This window comes from Scardinius erythrophthalmus (genome assembly GCF_964197995.2).
Source record: "Scardinius erythrophthalmus genome assembly, chromosome: 1".
Lineage (NCBI taxonomy): Eukaryota > Metazoa > Chordata > Actinopteri > Cypriniformes > Leuciscidae > Scardinius > Scardinius erythrophthalmus.
This window is the reverse complement of record NC_138221.1, coordinates 35,519,137-35,542,392: the sequence shown is the minus strand read 5'-3', so window position 1 is coordinate 35,542,392 and position 23,256 is coordinate 35,519,137. Positions and strand designations below refer to the sequence as shown.

General features: G+C 37.0%; 2 protein-coding genes across 4 annotated transcripts in view; both read left to right on the top strand.

The window, feature by feature from the left end:
• The window catches only part of LOC308681715 (vascular cell adhesion protein 1-like), a 59,027-nt gene extending 36,159 nt beyond the window's left edge, over positions 1-22,868 (top strand). The window contains exons 7-11 of the mRNA XM_081350810.1: positions 13,968-14,294; positions 19,312-19,554; positions 20,412-20,666; positions 20,771-21,100; positions 21,313-22,868. Coding sequence (XP_081206936.1) covers positions 13,968-14,294; positions 19,312-19,554; positions 20,412-20,666; positions 20,771-21,100; positions 21,313-21,329 — 1,172 coding nt within the window. The 3' untranslated portion in view covers positions 21,330-22,868. The remainder of the gene's footprint in view (positions 1-13,967; positions 14,295-19,311; positions 19,555-20,411; positions 20,667-20,770; positions 21,101-21,312) is intronic.
• On the top strand, positions 8,981-13,504 carry LOC308687084 (intercellular adhesion molecule 1-like). 3 transcript variants are annotated; one of them, XR_014029700.1, is made up of 4 exons: positions 8,981-9,490; positions 9,865-10,128; positions 10,229-10,636; positions 11,357-11,633. XR_014029700.1 is itself a non-coding variant. In XM_081359341.1 (4 exons), exons 1-4 carry the CDS (start codon positions 9,427-9,429, stop codon positions 11,385-11,387), a joined length of 483 nt encoding a protein of 160 aa, XP_081215467.1. In that variant the 5' UTR covers positions 8,981-9,426; the 3' UTR covers positions 11,388-13,504. The 3 variants fall into 3 exon arrangements, 2 of the variants coding, with proteins under 2 accessions (XP_081215467.1, XP_081215466.1); XM_081359341.1 differs by having other exon boundaries at positions 10,229-10,352; positions 11,357-13,504; XM_081359340.1 differs by lacking the exon at positions 11,357-11,633 and having other exon boundaries at positions 10,229-11,323.
• Positions 22,869-23,256: the final 388 nt, after the last annotated feature.

Sequence of the window (23,256 nt, the reverse complement as noted above, 5' to 3'; positions counted from 1 at the left end):
TGGAATAGTTCCATAGTTGACTTCAGACGCTTCATGCCGAAGGCATTACCCAAAGTATCGAGTATCGATGCAGCGTCTCGTTCCCCACTCAGGGAACGAGGGTTACATACGTAACCCGAGACGTTTTCTGTGTCGCTGCAAAGATAAAGTTGACGATGCGGACTCGCCATGAACGCCAGAGAGAAATGCACATTTCATATGGATTAGGCCTACATATTAAGAGAGTAGCCTATTTCTTTTCGTTTTGAATATTTTCGTTTAAAAGTAGACATTTTTAAGCTTTCTATAATAGATAGCCTATATTTCTCAAAACTGTCTGTGAGGCACAAGCTGAGTTTCTGCGCCCTCCAGTTCACGTGCAATACTAGTGATGTGCCGGCACCTTATTACATTGTCTGCTAATATATTTGTTTCTTGTTTATTAAATACAGGCAATTGGATGATAAAATATTGATCAAAATTAAGATACAATTTATACAAAACGAAAATCTTTTAAACAGAGTCTTTCTACAAAACAAAACTCAATAAAGTGGTCAAAATGTCTTACCCACTCCATGTCTCATAGGCTATTGCGCATGATGTATCATATCTTTCTCATGCTGCATGCTCACTTTCATAATAAACATTGATTAAATAAAAAATAAAAAATTACATTAGCCTATAATATTTAAACAAATATGAAACCAAATATGTTTTCTTTAATGGCTACAACACATAGCCTAAACAGTACAGAGAATATTTTTTTTTTAATTTTTATTAATTTTTTATTAAACATCAAAGTACAAGTAGCCTACATCAAGTACACTTTTTGTGTATAAAACAGTAGCAATCACGCCAGGGGAGAAGACTAGTACAGAGAAATTTCATGTCGTCAGTCACAACATAATGACGTCACATATTTTCCAACCCAGCCCTCAGCCCCCCCCCCCCCCCCCCCCCCCCGCATGAAACAGCTTCCAGCGCGCCTGCTCACTGGTCTCTGCTTTGAAGAAAGAAAAACTTTACAACACTGTGATAAAGTTGGGTCTTATTTACAGTATTTTCTGATTAATTGTTTTTCAATATGCTTCAACATTTCTTTGGACTTGGCAGACTTTATCTCTTGGCAGTTTCACAGCTTTTGAGTTTCACAGGTTTGTATGTTGACTAAATTCTGTCTTTTATTATTCCGATGCATCTGGAATGAGATTAAATAAACAATGGTTTGCTCTTGATGTAAAGAGTAACAACAATCGTCAGGCACAATGAAATGTTACAAATAGTTTACATGCAATGAGTAGCCTAGCCTAGTTTTGGTTGTTGTTGGTGGCGTTATTGCATCCCTAGTTATGCCTACAATGCAAAATTGTTCCCTCGCGAATGCTCCTGTAGCCGCCACATACGCATTTCAAAACATCACAACATCGCAACGTGAAATGCCACAAAAAGCGGTTTGTGAATAGGTCTTAGTGAGTTAGGAGTCCTCTCGACTTTTTTTTAAGCTGTCCCAGGCTTAGGTGCTACTTTTAGGGCTAAAATGCTTCGTGAATTACTCTTAAGCCTCTGTTATACTTTCAGCGGCCGCGATGGCGCGAGGGTCCGCGTGACGTAAAAATCGTCATCGGGGGTGCGCGCGGAGACTCGTTGCGGACAGGCGCGTGCCTCCCATTTTTTGTGACCGCGGACAAAAGGGAGCGCATTCATTAGTTTAAAACCGCGAAAGAGATGGAAATAACATGGACGCCGAATTTGAAAAAAAAAAAAAACGGAAAAGGCGTGCATGCTAGAAATAGAACCAATGCCTATTTTTCATGCAAGCCTGTTGGAAGCGTTTCCAGGCAAAATAGAATAGGAAAATATGTTTATATGTCATTTTGACACGAAAACATATTAATAAATGTCATTTTGATGTTTGAAAGTGTCTAGGTTTTGACATAAATGCAAATATAAACTATAAAAAAATATTATCGATTATACTGGCCAGACCGATCTACTGCGCATGCGTTGAACGCGTTCACCGAGCGGACCTCAGCAGAAAGTATAAATACAAGTAGTCCGCGTCCGAGCTGTGTGCAGCTGTCGTGTACGCGTCCAAACTGGAGTATAACAGAGGCTTTAGTCGAAAAAATGAGGAGTCCTAAAGTTACGAGTGAGACGCCCATTATTTTTTAGGAGTTGCTCCTAAATTCGCCAGTTAGGAGCTACTTTTAGCCTTAAAATTCTTTGTGAATACGGCCCCTGGTCAGGGAGTCGGAATCATCAGATAGACGTTTATTGCACAAGAGTGACCATATACACATAAGTGTACTTGAGGTAGTTTCTGAAATAAATAATATAACAGAAATAAATATTCACTGTCTAAAATTATTCAACAATTTAAGAGATTGCAAACTCAAATATAAACATCTCTGTAAAGTGCACTGATACATGAAATAAATCGAGAAATATATTAGTATGAGTCTGTAATAACAAACTGCATAATGCAATGAAATTGACAAAACACCAAAATGTGGATTATAGAAAATGGACTGTCTAATTCACTTCAAGGTAATAACTAGTAGGCTAAACATGAACAATACGAGCCGCGATGCTAGCAGGATAATCCGCTCGTTAAGCAGGATCAAATTACACTAAGAAAGATCGCTAAACATCAACTACACCACAAACATCTTCTAACTTAGTGCAGTTGGGATACAGTGACAATCTGTGTTATTAACAATATATAGAAGGAAAACTTACTTTGTCACAAACTTTCTCTTCCACAAACACTGCATGAATGCGTGCACGCGATATGATCGCTCAACTGGAGTAGCTTAGTGAATAGGCAATTACACCGAGTCCGTACGTGCTGAGAACGCTGCACTACGTTATTTGCGTACAATGCAACTTAAAATATCACACGCAACCAACTTAATATTTAAAGGTAGAGAATTCACAACATATCCATTATGTACCCCTTTGTAAAGAGACCGCGGGGTGGGTGGGGAGGGAGGTATTGGTTGGTGAGTAGTTGATTTCATCCGTGTTTTCATGTTCTCATTCTGGCATGTTTATTGTCAAAAATGAAAATCATCAATGCTGCAAAAAAAAAAAAGTGAAATCTCAGAATGACACAGTCCAGAATATTATGTTTATAGATTATAATTAATGAATGTATCTGTTCAACAACTTGTTGTTAATAATTGTGTAAATGACCAAAAATTGGTACTTTGATTGTGTATAATTTGCATAGTCCTCATCTCCAGGACAAATTAAGTAAATTATTTATATATATATATATATATATATATATATATATATATATATATATATATATATATATATATTTATTATGTTTGTAAACAATTCAGAGATGACATAAATGACATACAAAACTGTTGTATACAATACACAATTTGTATCAATGATATATTCAATGTCATCAGAACCATCCAATCTCACGGCAATTCGTACGAATTCTACAAGGTGGCTAATTCGTACGAATTCATACAACCTCACTCATACGAATTAATAAGATTTTTGCTAAATCGTACATATTTTATGAATTGCCCAATTCCTATGATTTCATACGAATGACCTACCCCTGACCCCGCCGCTAAACCTACCCATCACATGGGTTTAGACAAATCATACAAATTCGTACTGGTCGAATTGGTCGTGAGATACACAAGAGAAAACACAACAATGAAGAAAGATAACAAATGGAAGATGAAAAAAGTTAAGGAAATAACAGAGGGTGAGATATTAATTTATTGTTGTGGCAACATACAGTAGTTCAATGAAGTTGCATCTGTGGTACAACACAGCTTACTTCACACGTTAGAGTCACGTGTCTGTGGTGCGATGTAGGCTACTTATGAACGACGTTGGAGTCGTACCCCTTCTCTCGCGTAAAAGTACACGACTGTCTCCTTCGGAAGGTTGTTCGTGGCACTATCCACTCGTCATAGCCTGCACAGGTTCGGCTAACTGATCTGGTGGACGCTCCCCGCTCCAACAGGACTCTGCATGATGGTCTGGTCTTCTGTCACAAACACAGGAAGAGACAGACAGGTTTAGGTGCACACAGTGTTTATTAAAAGCAGAGTGGTGGTGGAACAACGGGAACCAGATGATGTCTTGTAGAATGAGGATGGTGACTTAGCTGGCGATGACTGAAGTGGATTCTCTGTGCAGGTGACGAGTGAACACGAAGACAGGCGATCTGGATCAGGATGACGAACAGGAGACTGGATACTATGTTACATATGACACTGAAGCTTCGATGCGCGTATCATACAAGCGACACAATTTCTAGTGAAGCAAGCCCTGTATCGGGGTGTGTATTGGATCGTATTTAACGAGTCATTGTTGCCTCAGTCTGGTTGATGGGTTTGTGAGGAGAGTGCTGTACTTTGAAAGTTAATCAATAGGCCTATATTACATTTAAATAACCCAAATTAATTTTTCACTACTTAGGCTATTATGTTTTGTTGTTGTTGTGTCTTTTTGTTTTTAAAAAATCTTTGCACTTTTGTTGACTTACAGAGACAAACATACAGAGAGCTGAAGATCCACTTGAATACTGAATGCAGAAACAAGTCTACCCCCACCTGTATAGCCTACATTGGCATTACAGTTTCTTTGTACCCCGTCCTCCTTTGTACCATGTGAAAGAGTGTTCTCTAAGGCCTACTGTCTAAGAGGAGAAATCAGTCCCAACACTGTGAAACAACTTTTATTTCTTAATAAAAATAATTAAAAACTTTATCACCTTTCTGTCATTCCTACAGTTACATAAGCACTATAGTCTATCAGTAACAAGTGTCATAAGCACATTTAATAACAGATGATCCTATCAGACAATGTCCTTATTCATTATGTGTGTGTGCATGTGTAGAGAGAGAGAGGCCTACATTAAATCTTTTTGAATCATATAAGATTATATTATATTTTATTGTCACACATTAATGGGAAAATGAATTTTTTTTAATGAACAAATCAAACACAAACATGTAAGGCTTTTATTTGTACACATAACATTGAAACTATGGAGTGTGTTGTGGTTGCTTCATCTGCCAGAGCTTTTAAAGGAGACATATCATGCTTTTAAATTGTTCCTTTTTACATATAAATCATACATTTGTAGTCTATATAAAGCGGAACTGCAATGCTTGGGTCTGAATTCCTCATTATTATAGCTCCACAGGCCCCTTTTCTACCCCTTTTCTGATGTGCGTCTGAGAGCAACTCGTTTTGGTGCGGTCTCTTTAAATACAATTGAGACACTTCATACCCCGCCCCCTCTCCAGGTTGCAGAGGTTCAACTCCCCCCCCCCCCCGTTCGGCCATTTTTGTAGTTTGATAGCAGAGATACGATTATCTAGCGGCACAGAAACTTTTTATTCACACGTTATTAACAAAATGTCAACAACGGAAGACTTGTCCAGCCAGCCTTACATTTTCGAGCCAGAGTCAGAGCCGGAGCGAGATGAAAATGAAGACGACGAACCTGCAGAACAACGTCTTCATATGGATGTATCGCAATGGTGTGTACTGTATTTACACATGAAACTTTGGTCTTCCGACCTTTTACCACCGTGTCGATTTATTTTGATTAATATGTGCGAGGGAGAGAGAGCAAGACAGCGTCTAGTTTGGAGACGGTGAAGTCTTGTTTACATTTTCGCCTGGCTCCGAAGAGAGAGAGTGAGCGCGCGCGCGACCGGGTCTCTCTCTCTCTGCTCGTTCTTTCAGTTAAACATGCATCCTGTCACAAGCGCGGCAGTTCATCAACATTAGACGGTGTAATGAAGCGTGTGGGTTACTACATCCAACAACCGAACATTTTAACTTACCCTCTCGTAACTTCTGCATCCTTTAGCTTGGACTACAAAATTGCAGCGAGAAATAGAAATGGCGGATTGCTCGAAGTGTTGGGCCGGAAGTCAATGTCCTTATTTGTCAGTTCCGCTGCAAATACTGTGACGTAATAGTTCAAAAAACGTCATAGATAACAGAAAAATCGGAACAGGTTGAAAAATATGACCAAAACAGAATATAAAGATATCAACGAAGCACCTGAAGAGAATAATTTCATATTTTCTGTACTTCTAAACACTCCAAATATACAACAAAATGCATTTAAGGGCTAAAAAAGTGCATTTGGCATGATATGTCCCCTTTAACACAGGCTTCTGGCTGCTTTATTTTAAATAAGCACCAGATGGCGCTGTTCTCGACACTCTCGAAGCTTTGAATCTTTTCCCGGAACAGTCAGGGGAAAGCCTCAGTGATTCATGAGGCTTAATTTCCCCATCCCTACTGGATATAGGATGGAAGTAAAATAATGTCAAATGTTTTTGAAACAAAAAGCCTGTTGAATTGCACTACTTGCAAAAAATAGGCATTGCATTTAACCATGCTTGCATTTTAATGCATTGTATTTTTAGGGCTTGCATTTTTATGGGCTGAAATTCAACATGGTTGAATATTTAAGCTGTGAATATTTCAATTAAAAACATTTCAAACACATTTTCATTATTAAAAATTCAATAATCCATATTCACCTTTCATATTTCACTTCCAAAATATTCAAACTGTTTAAAAATACAACCTATAATATTCAACAGGCAATTTTCGGTCCATTTTATTTCGCTTTGCAAAATTCGCTTCCACAAATTCAGTGGTTCAAATTCGATAGTAAATTCAACAGAACTGCAGGAAAAGCAATAGATTACCGAGATACTCTCCATCTGCTGTTAGTCAACCTCACCAGCAGGAGGTGCAAAAGCGCTTGTTGTTGACGAAGACCAGCAACAGTTAGAGCAAGCCATTCATTCATAAAACTCATTTAACAGCAATGCAAGTGTATTTGTGATTATTATGACGGCGGTTTTATGTTAAATTCAGTGTCTTCACGGTTACTTTCCCTGTGTAGCCTACAAGCATCTTTCTCTACCGTGAACAAGATTATAATGTTATTCCCCGATGCGGATATACAGATCCAATATTACATTTTTGAGGTTGACATATATTTCTCTTGGTTGTTTAGTTGCCTTAACTTTATATTGTGGCGATGTGCTGCATGCAAGCTATTAGGGTTTCCCTCAATACTTAAGGATTCCCCTGCTGGACATATAAAACGCTTAACGTATAGCTTAATGGACTAATTACAGTGATATAAAATACCAAACTCGCAGGCAAGCAGATTGACTCAGAATAACGCGCAAAGTTTAATGCTGAGCGTTTCCCCAGTGATAGACTGGCATTGACGTTGGACATTCGCACATTTAGGGACCGTCTCTAAAGTGTATACTACATTGGTATACACGTTTCTAACTTCAATAGCATTTGAATAGAATGACTTACAGTCATAAAACCTACTGTAAAGTGTTCATATAGTGTCAGGCATAATGCGCACCCTTTGGATTTTTGATATTTATTCAAATAAATTAAAGTTTGCTATTGAAGTTAGAAACGCGTATGCCAATGTTTTATGCAACTTTTGAGATGGTCCCTAAATGTGCGAATGTCCAATGTCAAGCCAATTTTACATTTATTAGGCTACATTTAGTCATTTATTTAGCAGACGCTTTTATCCAAAGCGATTTACAGTTAAACTAACAATAGGAGGACAACAATATGCAAGTGCTATGACTCTTCCCAGTTTAAGCTAATGCAATACACGTAGGCATAGCCTATAGGCCTACTATATATAGGCTATATACTGTAGAGAGAGAGAGAGAGAGAGAGAGAGAGAGAGAGAGAGAGAGAGATAGAGAGAGAGAGAGAGAGAGAGAGAAAAGAGAAGAGAAGAGAAAGTGTTAGTATTGATCAAGTGTTGATTTTATGCCAGTATATCACGAAACGCTCAGCATGAAACTTTGCGCGTTACGTTCATATTCTTAGTCCAACTGCTTGCCTGTAGCCTATATAGTAGCCTACAGCCTACATCCCCAATAAATTGCGAGTTTGGTCTTTTATATCACTGTATTAGTCCATAAACTACGTTAAGCGTTTTGTCCCGACAGAAGGGGAATCCTCGAGTGTGAGGTATTGAGGGAAACCGATTATAATCCTGTTCATGTAGAGAAAGCTGATGACATGTAGGCTACACAGGGAAAGTAACAATGAAGTTACTGAATGAAACATAAACACAGCTTTTGTGTCTTTATCATCTTTTCCGCATATATACTGACACAGCTCATTTTGATTTTATGAATGAATGGCTTGCTCTAACTGTTGCTGGTCTTCGTCAACAACAAGCGCTTTTGCACCTCCTGCTGGTGAGGTTGACTAACAGCAGATGGATAGTATGCTCGATAATCTATTGCTTTTCCTGCAGTTCCGTTGAATTTACTGTCGAATTTGAACCACTGAATTTGTGGAAGCGAATTTGTGGAAGCGAAATAGAATGGACCGAAAATTGCCTGTTGAATATTATAGGTTGTATTTTTAAACAGTTTGAATATTTTGGAGGTGAAATATGAAAGGTGAATATGGATTATTGAATTTTTAATAATGAAAATGTCTTTGAAATGTTTTTAATTGAAATATTCACAGCTTAAATATTCAACCATGTTGAATTTCAGCCCATAAAAATGCAAGCCCTAAAAATAAAATGCATTAAAATGCAAGCATGGTTAATGCAATGCCTATTTTTTTTTTTTTTTTCAAGTAGTGCAATTCAACAGGCTTTTTGTTTCAAAAACATTTGACATTATTTTACTTCCATAAGATGATCTCATGTGAATAAGATAGGAGTTTCACATGAAGCAGTGTTTACTGCAACGAGACCAAACAAGGAGTGAAAGGTGAACTGGACATAGGGTATGTTGATGTGGGAGTGCAGCGAGTCAAACCTCAGTGATGATTGGGGCTGTGACGTAGGCGGTGGGCCGGACCTCGAAATTACTAATTTAATACTTACCTCTCAGCTGTGTACGTTTTTTTTTTTTTTTTTTTTGCTGAGGTCTTGTAATAAAATCGTATAAGTACTACAGACATTGTTTCCAACTTTGTTGTTTGCACATTTGACGCAGAATGTCCTTACAAACTCTGGGTCTGTTCTATCCTGCAATTACCACAGGTGGGCGCTGTGTGCAATAAAACAGAAGCTTTTTTTCTAGGCCAAGGACCCCTTGGAAAATGTTTTTCAGAGAAACTTTAGATGTTTTTATTTTTTATTTTACTTTTATTTTATGAACCAAAATAACTCCAACATCCAACGTCAGTCTCATCTACGTATTTTCTGGTTGTCTGGTTAGGGTAATACTATCATTGCAAGGATTCAGGTTATTTCCTATTATGTTGTTATAGTTTATGGGTGGGGTTAGTTATTTTTTTCTTTTTTTGTTCCACTATTGCATTGCTCGAGCTACAGCTTCAGTCACAGGCTTACAGTCAGAGTTACAGTGATAAAGTTGGGTCTTATTTACAGTATTTTGTGATCAATTGTTTTTCAATATGCTTCAACATTTCTTTGGACTTTTTTATCTCTTGGCAGTTTCACAGCTTTTGAGTTTCACAGGTTTGTATGTTGACTTAATTCTGTCTTTTATTATTCCGATGCGTCTGGAATGAGACTAAATATGTTTTAAAGTTTAGCTTTTACTTTATTGTGGGCTAAAGTAACAGAGTTGGGAGTGGTAAATTCATTTCTGTTCAGTTAACATGTTTGAGTTTGGACTAACTCTGCCAAATATTGCCTTGTTACTGTATTAGTAAAGCTTTTTTTGTTGCATATGACAATAGATGGGCTTTTACAGAAACCCATTACATTTTGTCTTAATGTCTCTTAGAAAGTTATTTCTGTGTCTGCTTGTAATCCAATACTTTAGTGATGCTATTCTGTGCTGAATCTTCACCAGTTTTAAATCACATCCTTCTCAATGTGTTTAACAGGTTCACATGCTGATGAATGTCCTGTTCAGCTCAACCCACAGAGAGTTTTTGTGAAGTACGGCGGTTCTGTCTCAGCCGACTGCAGCACTTCTGTCCAGCATAAAGGAATGGGATGGGAAGCCAGTGAGGGAGCAGTGCCCTTTGCCAGAGACAGTCTGATCACATGGAGAGTGTCAGAACTGAGAGAATGGGGCATAGAGCCATCCTGCTTCATGAACTCTGATAAGACACAGTGTACAGTGAATCTCCCAGTGACTATTTACAGTGAGTTTCTCTGTTATTGATATTTTTATCTTTTCTTTCTTAGAAATATCTACTGTACATTGATGACTGCAGATCTCAGTGTGTAAATCTTCCTCCACAGAGACTCCAGACAGTGTGTCCATCAGCACTGTGAATCACAACGGACCAATGATGGAGGGAAACCAGTATGAGCTCCAGTGTGACGTTCTCAATGTGGCTCCTGTTCAGAATCTCACTGTCAACTGGTACAAAGGACAGACTCTGGTGGATCAAACCATCTTCACTGACACCATCATTTATCATGGATAGATGCACTTTTATGATGTATAGATGCACTTTTATGATGGATAAATGCACTTTTATGATGGATAGATGCACTTTTATGATGGATAGAGGCACTTTGATGAAAAATATACCCATTGACTGTCATTATAAAGCTTGGAAGAGCCAGGACACTTTTTAATATAACTCTGATTGTATTCTTCTGAAAAAAGAAAGTCATATACACCTACTGTAGGATGACGTCAGAGTGAGTAAATCATGGGCTAATTTTCATTTTTGGGTGAACTATTTCTAGGACCATAGACATAAAATACAAATAGGACTACCAAATTGCCTGTCACAGTTTTTGGCAAGTAAATCACGTGATGTGACATCCTATTGACCCTGTTCACATTTCTGGGTTTCTCAGAAGTGGAAGGCATCATAGTTGGGTTAACTTCTATAGCAGTGAATGAAAGACTACATTAAATATATATTTTTTTTGTTCCAATTTGCTCAAATAGCAAAAGAAAAACGCCACAACAGCATTTTTACAACTTTCAAAAAGTGTAAAAAAATAGATAATGGCAGTCGGAAGAAAAAAAGTTGTCAACTTTGTCACAGCCGCAGAAACACCCTCACAGCAGCGTTAACTAGTTTTTGTGTAATACAAATATAGTGTTATATGCGTAGTTATCTTTTATTATGACAGTATGTGGCAACGTACGTTAAAAGCACATATTCTGCACTAAATGATGATATTGCAATATTCTAGACTCTTACATGTATCTAACGCCACACTTACACTACAGAAGACTGTAAAAAAATATATTTTTGTATTTTCAAATTACAAATTACTTGTATTTTAATTAAATACTTTTTTCACAGCAGTATTTTGTATTTTATTTAAATCCATTTTATGAGCAAGTTTTTGTTATTTGTAATTAAATACTTTTTGATGTATATTTGTGCCCATCTCTTGTTAAAGGTTGTCAGAAGAACTGCTCCATGCTACATAGGATGCCGTTGCCAGGGGTTGGCAACCAAATGTAGTAGGATACAGCTGAAACACTAGAGAACTGGACAGCAGCAGTGACTCCGAAAACAGCTGAACAAATAATATAAACATTATTACAGAAATTAGTTATCACCCTGAATTGTAATATGTTTGTCTGTTTCATTAATCGTTTTTTTTTTTTTTTTTTTGGTACAACTTGCTACTTAATGTAACAGTTTTAATCAGTAAATACTTTTAAACCTACTCCACACATGACTCCAGTGTGTTTTAGTCTTTCAACATTTAGTTGTCAGTACCTTTGTCTCACACTCCAAACACCTGGATTGAACAGTAACCAGCCTAACCAAAATCCTCAAATCCTTTTTTTTTATTTCGATAGAATAAATAAAGCTATCCCACTCGTGAAAGAATATTAGAAATACTAGACATTGCAATACAAAGAATAGATATTGCATAAATATGCAAACGATATACTGCACAGAAACAGAGCAGTATACAATTAACATCAGTTAATGGTAAACTTCTTTCTTGGATCTTGTTTAAATTGACAGGCTATTATAGGCTTGAAATTAAATTCCCTCTAAATGTGTTATGGGCCATGAGGACTGTCTGGTTAGTGAAAATGATCAAAATATGATTTCATCTAGTAAAAGTTAACTTCACATGGTAATTTGTTTATTGTAACAACAACAAAGGGAAAAGAATGCTACCGATTACAAATGGAATGTTCCATATTTTTTTCTTTTTTTTGGCCTACCTATGAATTGAGCCATTGTTAACTCTTACATTCTAATTACATGTACAGTCAAGGCATCAGATGAAAGCTTATCTCCCACTCTTTTGAAAGATGTGCTCAGTTAGTTTCTAGCATAAAGTATCAGGGAGGTATGCCTCAGGATTCATGAATATAATTAAACATTTTTAGCATGTTTGGGTGATTCCGGGGAGTTCAATCAGAATTTGAGGTTGGATTGTTTTGACCCTAATTACAAGTTTCCAGCAGCTTGTTGACCGGGTTGTCCACCCAGGTTGTGATCCTCAGACATCATAGATTTCATTTTTATATGACAACCTTTTACAGCAGCCCATGTCTAATTTTCTAAAAAAAAAAAGGTGTTTTGCCCCCTGGGTATTATATTCAGTGAGCATATCTGCAATGTATTGAGGTTATAGGCCATATACCAGTACTTTAAAATCAATCCTAAATGTAACTGGGAGCCAGTGTAAAGACCTGAGGACTGGTGTGATATGTTCATATTTTCTGGTTCTGCTGATTAATGATCTTGCCTATGAAAGGAAGATTTGAGATTGGTCTATAGTTGCTTAATATGGTCTTATCCAGATTGCTCTTTTTCATGAGGGGCTTGACAACTGCAGTTTTCAGGGAATTTGGAAAAGTCCCAGAGAGAAGTGAGGATATTACCACTTCTAGGAGATCTGCTTCTAAACAGTTTAACACACTTTTGAAAAAGGAGGTGGGGAGTGTGTCAAGGGCGCATGTTGATGTTTTAAGGTGCTGTACTGTTTCTTCCATAATTTTACCATTAATTTCTTCTAAATCAGACATGGTAACATTCTGAGGATGAGGTCTGATCTGTCTGACCTCAGTGCCACATGAGGATATGCTGATCGCCTTTCTGATATTATTGATTTTCTCAGAGAAGAATTTAGCAAACTCACTGCATTTGCTGTCTGAGATTGCTGTCTTTTCTTAGGCCAAGGACCCATTGGAAAATGTTTTTAGAGAAACTTTAAATATATTTTTTGGTTGTTTTTGTGTAATGTTACAAAGAAGGAATTCATGTGCCAAACAACATCAGTCTCATCTACAGATGCTCTGGTTATCTGGTTAGGGGAAACGACATTATTCAAGTTATTTTCAAGTATTCATTTAGTTTCATTTCTGCTTCTGTCTTGCAGTCATCCATTAACTTACTCAAAATATTTTTTGGGTGGGGTTAGTTCTTCTTTATTATCAGTATTGCCATGCTTGAGGTCTTCAGTCACAGGCTTACACTCTGAGTTACAGTGATAAAGTTGGGTCTTATTTACAGTATTTTCTGTAAATTTCTGTACTTCCTTATCTCTTGGCAGTTTCGCAAGTTTTGAGTTTCACAGGTTTGTATGTTGTATTAATTCTGTCTTTTATTATTCCGATGCATCTGGAATGAGATTAAATATGTTTTAAATGATCATGACTCTGTCTCGGTCTTAAGACCAGAATAGGGAGTTTTAAATTAATTTCTGTTCAGTTGACATGTTTGAGTTTGGACTAACCCTACCAAAAGTTGTCTTTCTGTATTAGTAAAGCTTTTGTGTTGCATATGACAATAGATGGGCTTTTACAGAAACCCATTACATTTTGCACTAGCTATTAAGATGTCATGGTCCCAACTCTATAAAATACAAAACTCTAGAGGCCTATCGTGGTCCAGTGTTCAGTTTGCAGGTCTTAATGACTCTTAGAAAGTTATTTCTGTGTCTGCTTGTAATCCAATACTTTAGTGATGCTATTCTTAGAAATGTCTAATTTATGTACATTGATGACTGCAGATATCAGTGTGTAAATCTTCCTCCACAGAGACTACAGACAGTGTGTCCATCAGCACTGTGAATCACAACGGACCAATGATGGAGGGAAACCAGTATGAGCTCCAGTGTGACGTTCTCAATGTGGCTCCTGTTCAGAATCTCACTGTCAACTGGTACAAAGGACAGACTCTGGTGGATCAAACCATCTTCACTGACACCATTAAGACTCCAGTCAGTAAAACGTCTAAACTCCTGATCCGTCCAGACAGAGCTGATGATGGAGCTCAGTACTGGTGTGAAGCAAAGCTGGAACTGGGAGAAGGACCTCAACCTCCTCCAACAGCCCCATCAGAACATCTCAGCATTACTGTATATTGTAAGTAAGATCTGTCAGTTTCTATTATTAATCTTTTAAGAACATCTGTTGTCCAACTCAGACTTTTGGTTGTAGCACTTACCGTGTGACACAGTGGCTGTATCCGAAATTGCATACTTCCCTACAATATAGTTGGCGAAAACAGTATATGACCCAAGAAGTATATGTGTTACGATTCGGTTGAAACATGGAGGAAGCAGGATCCAAATGCAGCACACTTTAATAAACAAACTCCAGACTTACAAACTCACATACAGGCACAGGGAACAGGACTCGGGAACAGGACTCAGGAACAGAACAACCAACATCCACTTAACAACATCAAGAACTCACAAAGACTGAACTAGACACAGGGCTTAAATACATACTGGACTAATGACGAGACAAGGGACACCTGTGAACATTTAAACAATCAATCAATGACAACATGACAACAGACAGGGGAACACAAGGCAAGATCACATGACTAGAACAGGGGATCACATGACAGAAAAGAACCAGGAACAATAAACAAAACCCAAACTGTGACGTTGGCTGCGTTCGAAACCGCATACTCAATGAGTAGGTACTTAATTTCAATAAGTACTTACTTAACGAGCGCTAAAAGAGTAGGTACTTTATAGCCAGATCTCGTGAGTATGAATGAGAACCGGACATCTGCCATGTTGACGTTATCATGTGACCTACGACGCGTTATCACAAGCGCAACAACTTAAAAGATTTGAACGACACGTTTAATCCATCTGTCTGTAAATATCTTGATATTGATTAAACATTTTGTGGTCTTTTTGAAGAAACTGCTGCCCATTTATTTTGTGAGTACATTTAGGGTTGATTTAAGTTCTTATATTTAACCCTACTAATGTGACCCACCGTTTTATCCTTAACGATATTTATTTTTATTACGAAATCCCAAAATTGTCATCTCTTGAATATGTTGTTAATTTCTTTGTTTTATATACAAACATTTTCATCCATAAGCAAAAGTGGCTTACTGCTTTGTTTTCCTCTTTTTCTTGTTAAATTTAACTCTCGTTTCATCCCTCAGGGCTATAAATAACAGAAAATGCATTTTTTTAAATGTATTATATAATTAATTATTTAAGAAAATATATATTGATATTCAACCTTATTGGTTTTTTCCTGTGTATAAAATTTCATAATATGTTTGCAAACCCATGATATATATATATATATATATATATATATATATATATATATATATATATATATATATATATATATATATATATATATATATATACATATATACAGTATATCATGGGTTTGCAAACATATTATGAGATTTTATATACATATATAAATACATACATACATATACCTCATAACATCAGTAACTCGACAGCCCTACCTAGAACGGTTTTCCTCAGCATTTGTAATGTCTGCACAAAGGGAGATTCACCTTTGGAGAAAACTGTTGATTTTATACTCGAAAAGTTTAAGTATCATTATTAAAAATTAATATTACCCCAGAATGAATTGGATTGCTATCCCAGCCCAAAACATACAATAATAACAACGATAAATGCTGATCAATTAATTATATTACTTTTTACTGTAAATTATATAATTCAATAAAACAAACAAAATGTAATGTATGTCATTTGAAATAGGTATGCATGAATACACTCTAGATGTGTATATACAGTGAACATCTACATTTTCATTCAAACAATAAATAAAGCATTAATTAATTGTATTTTATTTACTGACAACAATGAGAAATATTAATTAATTAGTAAAAGAATGAATCAAAGTCACCATCACACAATAAACAAATGCATATACAAGTCAACACATGAAACAAAGCTTTATTCAAACTACAATCATGTATGTATATAGGCTACAGGCGCTGAACCCCACATCCTTCTGCCGTCTCAACACAGCGGTTCCCATTCTGCGGCTTTATTCTGATGAATCAGCAGACCGCCAGAGGTGAGCCGTGCCTTCGTGCCGGAGGTTGTTGTGTGATGTGTTGTGCTTCACAATCTGAGGCAATAAGGGCAGGTGGAGTGATGGTGGGTCTCATGAGGGCAGGTGGAGTGATGGAGGGTCTCGTCCATGGCACCATCTCCAGGATTCAGCTCTGGGCTCTTCATCCTCAGTGCTCACACCAGTCTGCTGACATTTCAGATCCTACAAAATACACAAACATAACACAAAAGCAGTCATTTTAACAGCACAATGTCATTTGATTTCAGTATTATTTAGAAGACAAAAATGCTTTTTTCCACAAATGCCGCCACCATCTTTCCTTGCAGGTCCTGCTCCACCACAAAAGCTGTGCAGCAAATGCATAGAAATCAAGAATCAGAAAAGTGCTGTAATAGCTCTGTTTGAAATTACAATAATTAAAATAAACTACAACTTAATATTTAAATAGTTGTTGTTATTCATTTCTGTAATGTCACAAAGCCTTTGATGGCAGCATTCAGCTTCATGAGCCACTCTCCTCTGGATAAACACACACGTGTTCATCTGTCCCTGTAACATCCAGACCAGACTCACGTTACCTCTGTGATTTATGAACTCAACACTACATTTACAGTTGAGGTTGTTTTAACTTTTTATCCTACATAAATGTTCCTTAATTTATCAACAGTACTAATGGACAAATAAAATAGATAACTTTTGTTTAGTTACTTTATAGATTTGTTCTACATAATAGCACACATACACTCACCTAAAGGATTATAAGGAACACCATACTAATACTGTGTTTGACCCCCTTTCGCCTTCAGAACTGCCTTAATTCTACGTGGCATTGATTCAACAAAGGTGCTGAAAGCATTCTTTAGAAATGTTGGCCCATATTGATAGGATAGCATCTTGCAGTTGATGGAGATTTGTGGGATGCACATCCAGGGCACGAAGCTCCCGTTCCACCACATCCCAAAGGTGCTCTATTGGGTTGAGATCTGGTGGCTGTGTGGGCCATTTTAGTACAGTGAACTCATTGTCATGCTCAAGAAACCAATTTGAAATGATTCGAGCTTTGTGACATGGTGCACTATCCTGCTGAAAGAAGCCATAAGAGGATGGGTACATGGTGGTCATAAAGGGATGGACATGGTCAGAAACAATGCTCAGGTAGGCCATGGCATTTAAACGATGCCAAATTGGCACTAAGGGGCCTAAAGTGTGCCAAGAAAACATCCCCCACACCATTACACCACCACCACCAGCCTGCACAGTGGTAACAAGGCATGATGGATCCATGTTCTCATTCTGTTTACGCCAAATTCTGACTCTACCATCTGAATGTCTCAACAGAAATCGAGACTCATCAGACCATGCAACATTTTTCCAGTCTTCAACTGTCCAATTTTGGTGAGCTCGTGCAAATTGTAGCCTCTTTTTCCTATTTGTAGTGGAGATGAGTGGTACGGTGGGGTCTTCTGCTGTTGTAGCCCATCCGCCTCAAGGTTGTGCGTGTTGTGGCATCACAAATGCTTTGCTGCATACTTCGGTTGTAACGAGTGGTTATTTCAGTCAAAGTTGCTCTTCTATCAGCTTGAATCAGTCGGCCCATTCTCCTCTGACCTCTAGCATCAACAAGGCATTTTCGCCCACAGGACTGCCGCATACTGGATGTTTTTCCCTTTTCACACCATTCTTTGTAAACCCTAGAAATGGTTGTGCGTGAAAATCCCAGTAACTGAGGAGATTGTGAAATACTCAGTCCGGCCAGTCTGGCACCAACAACCATGCCACGCTCAAAATTGCTTAAATCACCTTTCTTTCTCATTCTGACATTCAGTTTGGAGTTCAGGAGATTGTCTTGACCAGGACCACACCCCTAAATGCATTGAAGCAACTGCCATGTGATTGGTTGATTAGATAATTGCATTAATGAGAAATTGAACAGGTGTTCCTAATAATCCTTTAGGTGAGTGTACATCACTCAGATGCCTATTTCATATCTATTAGACGTAGTAATCTGCAGTTCTTATAGAAGAGTTTCTTGCCAGAAATTAAATAGACATTTAGTAATTGTATTTAAGATGTATACGGTTTAAAATGTATGCAAATCCACTTTGGAGACGTATGTGTCCTTACTGGAGCTTCTCTGTTAGCTATACATAATAAAATGTGATTTACAGCAAAATCACAAATATATAGCGTCTTTACATCTTCAACAATTCAAGTTTACTGTACAGTAGTTCAACACATGCGATCATTTGATTTGTAATACTCACATTTGAAAACAGTCTCGTCCGTCAACCTTTCCGTCACGTTCGAGTATGACCTATCCTTCTTCTTCTTTTTTATGACGTATCCTCTCGCGTGGCCTCCTGGGATAGAAGAGTATCCATCGTTGAGCACTCAAAAATCTGGGCGGAAGCAGTAAGCCATCCGGGACCTTCTCGCCTACTCTTTTATGAATGCTGATGTTTCGAAGGTACTGCTTCCTTCACGTACTGTTTTCGCCTACTATAATAGGAAAGTAGGCATATTCGAACGCACTTAAGTCCGAATCTCACGATAATTAGTACGTCACCCAGGTAATTCTCGCCTACTCTTTTGGATTCGTACATACTTTTTTGCTCACAGGGAAGTATGCGGTTTCGAACGCAGCCAATATGTCTGAATTCACAGTACTCACTAAAGAGTAGACAAAAAGTGTGCATACGATAGACACTTTACTATCCCATGAGGCCACAGGAGAGGATTTGTTAATGGCAGTGAAGCGACAAATTTGACGCTGGTCATGTGATTATGTACATTATGGCGAATGTAGTTCATCCAAATTACATTCATACTATAGAAAAAACTTTTTTGGCAGCCATGAAGTAAATACTTAATTAAAATAAGTACCTACTCATGAAGAGACTATGTGATTTCAGACACAGCCAGTGTGTAACTCTTTCTTGTTAAATTTCTAAATTTTGTTGGTTTTGTTACAAGATTAAAAATTAATATGGATTAACATAAGAAATTTAAGATGCACTGCAGATACAAAACCTCTAAAACAGTTTTTTGCTCCTTCCTGCAGTTAAACCGATCATCAATGAGACCAAACTGCCCTCCATAGTGCCTGTGTTTCGAGGATATCCAGTGGTGATAGTTTGTGAAGCCGAGGGAAACCCAAAACCAACAATCAGCTGGAGTCTCAGCACAACTGATATAGTTTACAGTGAAACTCTTACTATAACAGATTCAACACCTGAGGATCTGCTCTGCATTGCGAGCAATTCTGTTGGCAGCACCACCAGACGTGTAAAAGTGTCCATACAAGGTAACTATTTCTATTATTTTCCATTCTAAGTGAGTTAATTTAATTGATCATTTCTGACAGCTGTTTCAATTTTCTTCAGAAATACTGACAGTAATACTACAGAAAGGAACTGTTTTTTTTTTTATTATTATTGTAGGCTTACACATTTTTTGTGTGTTTATCTGATATAAAAAAATATCTATATTTATTTGAGAGTGGTCCGCTTAAATATATTTTTTGAGAGTGGTCTGAAACTACTTTTTTAAGCAATAGGGACAGACCGGATACATATATAGGGATATACAGGCATATGGTTGCACAATGGTATTACATATGATTTTCTTTGGTTCTCACATCAAATGGCGCAAATCTGCCTTCAGTGCATTGGATATTGAATACATTTGCTCTGTTTTTAATCACTTAATCACTTAAACTTAATCACTGTATTAATTGAAAATAATATGAACATTTCTAATATTTCTATTATTTTATATAGGAATACATGTGCAGGTGAATATTGTCTAGTAAAATGAAATCCCCTCAAAATACATGTTTTAATTTAAAAAAGTATTATTGAAACAAATTGTAGTACATCTGTTTAATTAAAAAACAAAATTTTGTCGATTTTGACCGCTGAGGATCATTAGTGTATGAGGAATACCACATAGTTAAAAGACACGTAATGCCCTGCATCTCGTGTTTTTAAATGTGTGCAATGTAATTGGCTCCTAAAGCATTACTATTTTATTGCTCACACTTTGCTAAGGAAAAGGTTTTTTTATCACTAGATAGATGAGTGAGTGCCCAAACTGATTATAAATGATGCTGTAATTCTGTGATAGAGATTAATTAGTTTTCAATCACATCCAATTCAATAGACAGTGACTGTCCAGTTCAGCTCAACCCACAGAGAGTTGTTGTGAAGTTTGGCGGTCCTGTTTCAGCCGACTGCAGCACTTATGTCCCACATAAAGGAATGGGATGGGAAGCCAATGAGGGAGCAGTGCCCATTACCAAAGACAGTCTGATCACATGGAGAGTGCCAGAACTGAGGGAATGGGACATAGATCCATCCTGCTTCATAAACTATAATAAGGGACAGTGTACAGTGACTCTCCCAGTGACTATTTACAGTGAGTTTCTCTGCTATTGATATTGTTATATTTTCTTTCTCAGAAATGTCTTATGTATGTACATTGATGACTGCAGATCTCAGTGTGTAAATCTTCCTCCACAGAGACTCCAGACAGTGTGTCCATCAGCACTGTGAATCACACCGGACCAATGATGGAGGGAAACCAGTATGAGCTCCAGTGTGACGTTCTCAATGTGGCTCCTGTTCAGAGTCTCACTGTCAACTGGTACAAAGGACAGACTCTGGTGGATCAAACCATCTTCACTGACACCACCAAGACTCCAGTCAATAAAACATCTAAACTCCTGATCCGTCCAGACAGAGCTGATGATGGAGCTCAGTACTGGTGTGAAGCAAAGCTGGAACTGGGAGAAGAAGGACCTCGACCTCCTCCAACAACCCCATCAAAAACACTCAATGTTGAAGTTTACTGTAGGTTTACTTATTGCTAAGCTTGTAAATTTGATTACATTTATTTCAGTTTATACTTTCTGAAGGGTCTTCTAGCATGAAGGATGTGCAACTGTCATATTTCATCATATGCAGAGTTTTGTTTATTAACTGAGATCATTTGATAAATATTGCATTATGAATTAACATAAATATGTTTCAGTTGTGAAAATATGTTCCTCTTTCCTCCTCAGATAAACCAAAACACTGAAATATCTGATGACTTACTTGAGTCCTTTGTGCTTATATGACAAAAACTCTTCCTGGATGTCGGGTCGGGAGTTTCTCCATCAGCTCCAGCACTGCTCTTCTCTCTTCTGTAACTGTAGACAGGGATTGAGCTTTGAAAACATAGTGTGTATGTTTCATTCACACAGCTCTTCTTTCACATAGTCATCCCACATTCTGGACTGTTCTTATCTTCTCCCAGCTTCTGGTTGCATCGATAATTGTCACATAAGAGAGAAATAGCTGCAGAATTTTTTATTTTTTTTTCTCCAAAATGGGACTAAAAATTCTGTTGACTTGTAAATGTATGCATTTAATGACTTGATGCATGATAAGGGAAACTGCTAATACACATCCATTTTATTCATAAATAAAATCCCTGCCTTTAAATGTTGGCATGAAATTTAACATCTGTCACTGAAAAGTAAATTTTCTTTAATGTTTTCTTGGATTTTTTTGAGATTTAGTTTTTGAAATTATTGAACAAAATAAATTAGCACTTTGAAATCTCACCACATAAAAACATATGGTAAATATTATTGCCTTAACCCAATGTTTTGTATGTTAATATATCATTTGTTTTCATTTTTGATACCAGTTTAAATGTATGTATAGCATAGGTTCTTTAACAGTTCACTGTGAAGTTTAGAACTGTTTTCCTGTCAGTCTGACATTTGTATTAAAAACAATATGTTACTTTTATATGTGTTGATGTTGTTGTGGATTTTTCCCTAAACTTAACTATCTGGGGTGTCTCCAAATGGACACCCAACTCTGTACCTGGGTCTCATCTCCTGGTGACGTCCCCACTTGGATATCTCACCTAACTTGTTTTTCCCTTACTAACTAGTTTTCTTGCTGTGCAGCATAAATGACAGACAAACTCTAGCAATTGTCCTTTAATCACGGCCGGGAGAGTTTCTCGAGCAGTTCTCAGAGAAATCTCTCCCAAGAAGCAAGGCCGGAGGATCTCAGACAAATTCCATTGAGAATCCAACTGTAAAATACGTTTTTTATAGTAGAGAGGTATGGCATAAATGTCAGGCTGCATTACATAATTTCCCCACTATTTGATTGGTTCTTCATATGCGAACCCCTCTGTTACTAGGTAAAGCAAATTCTGATCTTGTGATGACTTCATTTTTTAATCACAAGATTCAAACAGACTGTCTAGTTTCATTTCCCCTTTCTGAATTTATACACATACAGTCAAAAGTCACAAGTTTTCCCCAAAGAGTTTGGACACATTAAAAGCATATGAATGTTGTTCCTGCAAGAAAAACAAATGTTAGTTGATTAATTATAGTTGATTAATTAAAATCCATCACAATGTCTAGTGTAAAATCTGGATCTGGAAAAGAAAAAAAAAAAAACAACTGAAAACCACTAATGTACATGACATCATGTAAATGATAAAATGTAATGTTTTTGACATTATTGTTTATAACAGCAGTATTCTTGTATATTTGATTGTTTGTCATCTTGTAATGCCTCAATTAAAAGTCTTGAGTATTAATCATTCATTGCTCAGGTCATCTTTTAAATTTCTTCTGTACTCTGTGAATGTGATGTAATGAATTAGCTCTATTAAATATTAATAATAAATAATAACTGGTTATAATTGATTTTGAATATTTGGATCAGTTCATTTAATTAACTTAATGTAGTAAAATTGATATTAAAATCAACCCACCTGTTCACACTCGATGTTCACACTCGGCGTTAATTGTTTATTAATTCTAAGAAATATCCATTTCTGGGGAAGCGAAATGTCTTTCTTACTGTACAGTAATAAGAGCCTGTAGTCAGAATCTAAATCGTAAAGTAAACTTTGTTGCAAGCAGAGAATCAGAACCAAATACGTATTGTGCACAAGTTTTATTAACTAAATCACAGACATAACTAATCTA